General features: G+C 45.8%; 1 protein-coding gene across 1 annotated transcript in view; it reads left to right on the plus strand.

Annotated features, from left to right (window-relative positions):
- Positions 1–3,658, plus strand: part of PCP4 (Purkinje cell protein 4) — a 56,020-nt gene extending 52,362 nt beyond the window's left edge. Inside the window, exon 3 of the mRNA XM_033418336.2 lies at positions 3,251–3,658. Coding sequence (XP_033274227.1) covers positions 3,251–3,378 — 128 coding nt within the window. The 3' untranslated portion in view covers positions 3,379–3,658. The remainder of the gene's footprint in view (positions 1–3,250) is intronic.
- Positions 3,659–8,411: the final 4,753 nt, after the last annotated feature.

An 8,411-nucleotide genomic window follows, 5' to 3' on the forward strand; every position in this document is an offset into this window, starting at 1 on the left:
CCGTCACCCAAGTCATGGGAGAAGAGCCTGGCAGGCAGCTTGATGACTGAGATTTCTGCAGGGTCAGGGGCTCTGGGCACTGGCAGTGGTCCCTCAGATGCTCTCCTCCATCATCCCTTCCCTCCTGCAGAGTCTGGGGTGCACAGAGCTCTGCTTTTCTAGCTCCCAGGACCACATGGACCCATCTCCAGGCCCTCACATCATTTGCATTGAACACTGTGCCACCTATTCTAGTTAGCTGTCCCCTCTCCACCACAGTCTGGGTCCCCCTCCTGCTTTGCACGTCCCTGGAGGGCTCAGCAGGAGTAACCATGGCAGACCTTCCCCAAGACATGCTTGACTCTACAAAGTAGAGAGAGTAACGATTCCTGAAATATTAGTGGTTTCTTTTTTAAACACTGGAATACTTTTCAAACGAGGGAGAAATCGATAAATCACTTTTGGCTGAAGATATTAGTTGAAGATATAATTGTGAAATTCATTTTTATGACCCGCCCTTACTGTCTCATTATACATTCCCTAAATATACATAATTTTCCGCATCTTCATTCATCATGTGTCAAAAAATAATATTGCTGTTTTCTTCCATTATTGTAAAAGGGAAAAGATAAAGCAGGCTATTCAAAAGCTTCAGGCTGCAGCAACATTTTAAATCTGAAAAAGAAATCTTCTGTTGAGTCAGAGCTCATTTTCCCCCTTTGCAATCACGGTACAGTAGATGCAAGGGTTCCTCCGGGAGGACAGGGGCTTGGGTCTCCAAACCATCTTATGACAATCTTGGTACAGAAGCTGCTGCTTCTCCTCCCTGCTGTGGGCAGGTGAGCTGGAGCCATCACATTTCAGGTTCGCTAGATATTTGCACTTTAGTCCCGGGCTCATGTGATAACATTAGTGAAACATTCTTAAAGGATGAACTTGAGGTTCAGGAAACTCCTACCTCTCCTAATGGCCCTGCCCCTTAGAGAGTCTCTGAAGAAAGGGCCCTGCAGTGTGGAGTAAAACGTGGATGGCTACCCGATGCAGTAAGAGACAATCCCACTATTCTCCATATCATCTGGGTTCTCATGGGTTAAAAAAGATTGCCCCAAATAGTCCCTGGACATTGGTGCACTCAAAATCTCTGCACTTAGGGACCTCGGCAGTCAATTTGGGATAGAGGAAAACAATTCTGCTGATTTAGGTCATGGACCGATCAGTCCGGCAAGGCTTACAAAGCCAGCATCCTCTCCTCCCAGATGCAGGTGGGATTGGAGGGCTCCGGGCAGAACCTGCTTAGTCTCTGGGAAAATTGAGAGGAGCCTGCTCGAGGATCTACAAGGGATATGTCACGCAACCAGATGCATCTCTCTCCCTCTCTCTCTCTCTCTCTCATCTATCTACTTATTCTATCATTCTATCTATCTATCTATCTATCTATCTATCTATCTATCTATCATCTATCTATCTTTTCTAACTACCTAGCTATCTAGCTAGCTATTTATGAGAGGGAGAGAGAGAGAGAGAGAGAGAGAGAACGAGATTGTGTGAGAGAGAACAGGACAGAGTAAACAGGAGAGAAGGAACCTGTCTCGCATATATTCCCAGTGTCCTCTACCCTCTATGCTGGGGGCGCTGCCTGAATACTTTCATCCAAGGGCACTAAGACAGGCATTGAAAAGACGGACCACATTTAGGTTAAGTGATGAACTCAGGCTGCCTGGTGACAAAGTCAAGGAATAGAGCCTTGTCCCTGCTCCCTGGCTGGGCTTCCTCTCCTGCCTCAAAGGCCCCCGATTTTCCCATCCCCAAGCTAGACGTGCTGTTCATACTGTCCGGCCTGTCTGCTCCAGGTGTGAGCCCAGGGTGGCAGGGTTGCTCTCCGTCCAGGTGCCGAGGTGGGTTCTGCCCCCAGTTCTTCCTGGAATTAACCTCAGGACCTTGTTTGTTACTTCATCTGAAGCCAAGTAGCTGGATCTCAACTCTGCCTGCATCTTGGAATCACCTGAGAGGCTTTCTTAAAAAGTAGGGCTGTCTGGCCCTACCTGCAGGGACGCTGATTTATCTAACTTGGTCTTGTTCTCAGGAGCTCTTCCGCTGTGGCCATACAAAGAGGCAGCCCTGAGTCTGGGGTGGGTCCTTGTGTCTGTATTAAAAAATAATACCTTTGGGACTTGCCTGGCAGTCCAGTGGTTAAGACTCTGCGCTTCCACTGCAGGGGTCATGGGTTTAATCCCTGGTCCAAAAAAAAAAAGCAAAATAAATAATGCCTTTAATGATTCTAATGATTAAATTTCACTAGACCGAAGGAGTGATTAGAGGGTTTTATTTATCTGTTTGTTTTCAGCATTTAGCTGGAAAGGTCACAGCACACAGGGACAATCAGCACAGGTGATCACTTCGCTTTGTCTTGTATCCTATTTTCAATGATCGTAACCGTGAATGAGTTCATTCCTCTGCCTTAGCAAAAAATGCAAAGCCTACCTTGTTGGAACAAAACGTAAGACTTGTGAAAGTCCAGCTTGATTGTGAAGGTCGAATGGTGTCATCCATCTGTGACAATGATAAAAACAGAAGCCCTAATTCAATAAGTAAATCTCATTGGTAATAGAAGGGTGTGTGCACAGAAACTCAGTGACTTTTTTAGCTCTAGTGGTTGTATCACTGGGTCCATATCTGTAGCACTGTTTAAATTGTATCTACATGAGAAACCAGAGGAAAGTAACATCACTGCTAAAATTTAAAATGAAATTTTAATTGAAGTATAGTTAATTTACAGTGTTGTGTGAGTTTCAAGTGTACAGCAAAGAGATTCAGTTAAACATATATATATATATATATATATATATTCTTTTTCAGATTCTTTTTCATTACAGGTTATTACAAGATATTGAGTACAGTTCCCTGTGCTATACAGTAGGTCCTTGTTGTTTATCTATTTTATACATAGTAGTGTGTATCTGTTAACCCTAATGTTAAATGGGGCCATAAGAACAGAAAATCATGCACAGAAGATATCTACAATGTTGCGACTGTGTCTTTGAGTTTCATCGTCCCTCCCTCACAGGGGTAGAGGCCAAGCAGCCAGAAGATGCTTCTTCTGAGCCCGGAGGAGGTTCAGGACGCACTCCACAGGCTTGTATTTTGCAAACTAGGTCTTGTGCTGGGGGTGGTGCCACGTGGTGCCCCGGAGGCTTTGTTGATCCAGAGCTGCTGTCCGTCTTCCTGCTCGCAGCTCAGTGATTGCCTTATGTTTGTGTTTTTCTTGCTCCAGATGGGCAGAAGAAGGTTCAAGAGGAGTTCGACATCGACATGGATGCACCAGAGACAGAACGCGCAGCAGTGGCCATTCAGTCTCAGTTCAGAAAATTCCAGAAGAAAAAGGCTGGGTCCCAGTCCTAGCGGGAGAGCCCCTTCCTAGTCTGCCAGAAGTCACCACCTTCAACCACACTGTCAAGAAATTAAAAGAACAACACCTTCGAGGGAAATCATCTGCACATGATACCCACGTGCACCGCAGTCCCACAATGCATGTACAGAGACCCGTGATATTTATACCCTTGTAGGAAGGCATAGACTATGCAATTGTGAGCGGCTTAATATCTGTTTATCCCCAGTATCATTCCTCTCGCAACTGATTATTTTCCTTGATGTTGTAATAAAATGGAGTTGAGATGCATGATTCAAGTGTCTGCCTCCACTTCTCCCTTTATATTAACTTGGGAAGTTACCGTTGCTAGAAGTAAGGCTAGATGTCTATTTTCTTCTCCCTCTAAGAGTTAGAGCCGAAACACGGTGGGTGCCTTCTGTGAGGAGCTTTCCTGCTGAGAATGGAAGATACGTTCTCAGCTGTGCCTGTCTCATTTGGAGAGTTCTAACCTCTGACTGGCGATGGCGATGAATTTTCTTCTTATGATTGGATTAGAGCCCTGGATCCTGGGGTGCTAGAGAGTCAGAATGTTCCCTGGGGAATTAAGACTCATCCAGGAGAACAAGAAGGGGGAGGGCGATGCATCTGTTTAGGGGCTGTCACCCAGGTTTACACAGCAGGCGCATTTTGCATTTCGGAGCTCCGCAGGGGATGCCCCCACTGTTGAGGGCTGGTCTGCCGCTCACCAGCAGCTCTCCGTACCTGGGGTGCTCCAGGGCCAGGTGGCTCTCTGGTCTGCCCTCCCATCCCCCTCCACAGCTCCTGACACCCCTCAGGGAGTGAGTTGCCACCTGTTAGGATTATTTAGCACATCCTGCAATTTGGAGAAGCTGCAAGTTCTCTCCCATCCCAGCTCTTCCCCTGCAAACCTCGTAGGTGAATTGCTTCCCACACCCCAAAGGGTAGGCAGGGAGGAGAGGGCTGTCACATGCAGAGAACACTCCTTCGAGTCAAGAGCCAGGGGGCAGGGTGAGTGCCTGCCTTGGGGCCCCAGGTGGCAGGAGGCCCCCGCCCCCGAGACTGGCTGTTGGTTGGAGCTCTGCCGCATGAGAACCTGATGTGGAAGCTGCATTTCGTCTTCATTCCTTTTCCTGGACAGTTCTCTGGGGCTGCTAGGGACAGGGCGAACTTGGGCTCCTCTGATGGGTTTCCAATTAGACAAGCACTAGTTAGGATCATTGGAGCACTGGCAAGCAGCCAGGGCTTCTTGGGACTCCTGATGACCTGTGGTCCCCGCTGAAAAGAGGACAGTGGGTTGAGGGAGCTCTCCATAGAAAGCTTCATTAGACAGCAGGAGTATGAATGTGACGTAGTCTTCTTTGGAGTTCCCTGGAGCACCAATGTAAAGAAAGTTGGGAACAAAACAAGTGCTTAAGGAATTCCGATGAATTCCCTCTACATCCCATCTCACAGCAACCCCATTGCTCCCTCATTCTCTCCAATATTTCACATAAAGGAAGTGGGATATCCCCTTGCTGTATGTGTCTGGACCTGATGGCCAGCACAGTTCAACAAATCTGGTTTTATAGTGAGGATGCTCCCCCAAGAGGGGACTTTTCATGCAAAGCAGGGAGTCCTAGGGAGGGGTTCTTCCCCAATATTCTAAGGGACAGGAAACTCTCCCTCCCTCCCTGACAAATCCCCATGAGAGCAAAAGGAGGGGAATAGGGTGAGGGCTGTGACATTTGGAGAGACCCCTCAATGATTCTGATACACCTTCATTCCAATCACAGGACAAGGGTGTATCTGACTTCTTGTGAACCACAGGGATGAATTTAATTTTTTACTTCCCAGGTGGATTCATGAGAGTCTAAAACTCCAGCCAACAGCAATGGGGGGGGGGGACTCCAAATGTACCTCCCTCTGCATTGAATTGGGTGTGTTGGGTCTATGGATTCGTGGAACCAGAGGAAAGAGCAGTGGCTCATGACTCCTGCCTTTGGAGGGCCTTTCTGCTCCCGTGGGCTGCAGTGTTCATTGCAGAGAAGAGGATGGAACTTTCCTTTCCAGGGTGCACCCGAGCTGGGCTGCACATGGTGTCAGTTGCATTTCATGCATGTTTATTGAACTCCTACTACATGTATGTACTTGGTGCTGTCACAGTGCTGGCAGGCTGGTGGGGAAGAGGCACCGATAAATAGACAGTAAAATGGGGAGATTCATACTGCAGTGCAACAGAGAGAAGACAGCTCATCCAGGCTTGGAGAATCCTTCAAGTCTTCCTGAGGAATTGCCACCCTCAGCAGCCATCTGAAAGATGGTGGGAGTTGTAGTTAAATAGCCTGGGTGGTTGGCTGGTGGAGGAGAGTCAGGGCAAAGCCCAGGAGAAAGAGGTGCTGAACTTTGCAGACCCAGAGATACGATGTATTAGCACACCCCAGCTTGGGGGGGCGTGTACTGCTACCCAAACTTGGGCAGGCCAGGAGACAGGACCCCAGCACTCGGGACTTGGAACTGGATTCATCTCTGACCTACAGGTCGGCCAAGTGACCGCAGAGAAGTTTACCTTGAGCAGCTGGTTTCCTTACCATCAAGGTGATGATAAAATCTTCTTGGCAAGGTAGATGGGAAAATGTTAGGGATTTAAAATATCTCATTGTGGGTGTGTGATAAATGGAAGATTATTAATGATAAACCATGAGGTAAAGAGTCAATCATCACCTCCATCACCAGCATGCTTTTTCTTGAGTCAACCCAATTCATGGGACTCTGCTTCTCTTGGCTGTATCCAGCTGGGCCAGTGGTGGGCACCTGACCCAAGAGGTGGGCTCTGACAACCGGAATCTTTTCCTCGTGAGTTTGAACCAATAGTCATGGGACCTGAGCCAGTTAATGGGAAGAAGATATTGAGTAGGGGCTGAAGCTGGTATTGTGGCAGGTTAAAGCTGCCCCAAATTCTTAAAACAAACTTTTTTTTTGCAAGAAGCTGCAAAAGTTCATGTGGAGAGAGATGCAGGGGGATGCATAAGAGGATCCAAGACCCAAGATATATGCGCCCACGAGAGATGGGAGGGCAGCCTAGGTTGACTCATTTGGTTGAAATGAGCAGAAACCCACTCACATGAACTAAAAAAAGAAAGAATTATTCGGGTCTCACAGACATCCAAGAATAGAACATCCAAGACATGCAGGAAAAAAATAAAATGCCACAGACAAGCAGAATTACACGAATTTATAACTAAACTGGGGTACAGTGAGGGAAGAATTGATGTCTTTATAATATTGTCCTTAGAGCATTTTATGACTTTCAGTCAAGTTTTATAGTTTTCTTCATATAGGTCTTGCAGATTTCTTTCTGTTCTATTTCTAGGGATTTCATAGTTTTTTGGTCCTTCTAAATAGACTCTTTCCCCAAAGTGTTCTCTAGCTGGTTTTGCTGTTTTCTAGGAAAACTACTGATATCTGTATATTTAACTCATTAACTACTCATCTTACTGAACTACATAATATCTGATCATTTTTCAGTAGATTCTTTAAGATTTCCAAGCAGACAGTCTTATCTATGATCTGTAATTAACAATATTTTTTTCTCTTCTTTTCTATTATTTTTAGCTTCTTTCTTTGTTCTTTCTTGTCTTCCTTACACTCCATCCTTGTGTTTTGAGGGAGGCGAAGGGATTTTTCCATCTCAAGTGACAGTGAGAGACCATCTCATGCATGAGGTAGGCATCTCCATAGGTCATTTAATTGGGTTGTTTGATTTTAACTTCATGCAGTTGTCTTTTCTCAAGTCTTGCAAGCCTAGTATTGTACCTTTGAATGCACACATTTTGTATACCCTGAAGTTTAACCTCGATAAGTTAGTATAATTGTAGGGGAAGGTTAGATAGGGGGAAAGAGTTTACGATTAGAGTTCATTTAGAATTTGTGTTTAAGGTGAGGATTCATATTAATGGCATGTCAAGGAGTTTTCACTTGACTCCAATTCAAATCATGGATGATCCAGGTGGGGTTTCTCAGTCACTGTGCAATGTCCAATATCCTAGCTTGGGCTGCTATAACATAATATCATAAACTGGGGGGCTTACACAATAAATATTTATTTCTCACAGTTCTGGAGGCTGGAAGTCCATGATCAAGGTGCCAGCAGATTTGGTTCCCCAGTGAGGGCTCTCTTCCTGGCTTGCAGGAGGCATCCTTCTTCTTCTTTTAAAATTTATTTTATTGAAGTATAGTTGATTTACAATGTATTAATTTCTATTGTACAGCAAAGTGATTCATTTATACATATATATACACACACACAGACATATACATACATATATATATATGTGTGTATATATATACATTCTTTTTCATATTCTTTTCCATTACAGTTTATCACAGGATATTGAATATAGTTCCCCGTGCTACACAGTAGGACCTTGTTGTTGATCCATTCTCTATATAATAGTTTGCATCTGCTAACCCCACACTCACAATCCGTCCCCCTCCCCCCTTGGCAACCACCCGTCTGTCTTTAAGCAGACGGCCTCCTTCTTGCTGTGTCCTCACATGGTGGAGAGAGAGAGCTCTGGTGTCTCTTCTTCTCTTATAAGAGCACCAATCCCATCATGGGGGTCCACCTTCATGACCTGTTCTAAAGCCTGTTACCTCCCAAAGGTACCATCTCCTAACATGATTGCATTAAGAGTTAGGGTTTCACCCTATGAATTTTGGGGGGGCACAAACATTCAGTCCACAAGATCCACCTTCTCAGGGGCAGGGCTCACCTGCTCTCCCGAAAGTCCTTTACCGTAATGTGATTGGACTGAATAACACACTGGCCTTGCTCCACAACCACACTGATCGACCACCTGGCTCTGATGTGTTCTCATTGCCACTGTTTCCTCTCAGTTGCTGCCTTGACGTTTTCCTCACAGCTGTGACAGTGGACTCTGCTCAGTGCCATATTGCCCTTTTGGAAATAGTTTGTTCTTTTGCTAACAGATGCTTAATTGAATATCGGTGACTGTTGCTTTGTTTTATGTGACCTCCCTGGGAGTCAGGGGTGGGTCTGCAGGGC

This window comes from Orcinus orca, chromosome 5 (assembly GCF_937001465.1).
Source record: "Orcinus orca chromosome 5, mOrcOrc1.1, whole genome shotgun sequence".
Taxonomy (NCBI): domain Eukaryota; kingdom Metazoa; phylum Chordata; class Mammalia; order Artiodactyla; family Delphinidae; genus Orcinus; species Orcinus orca.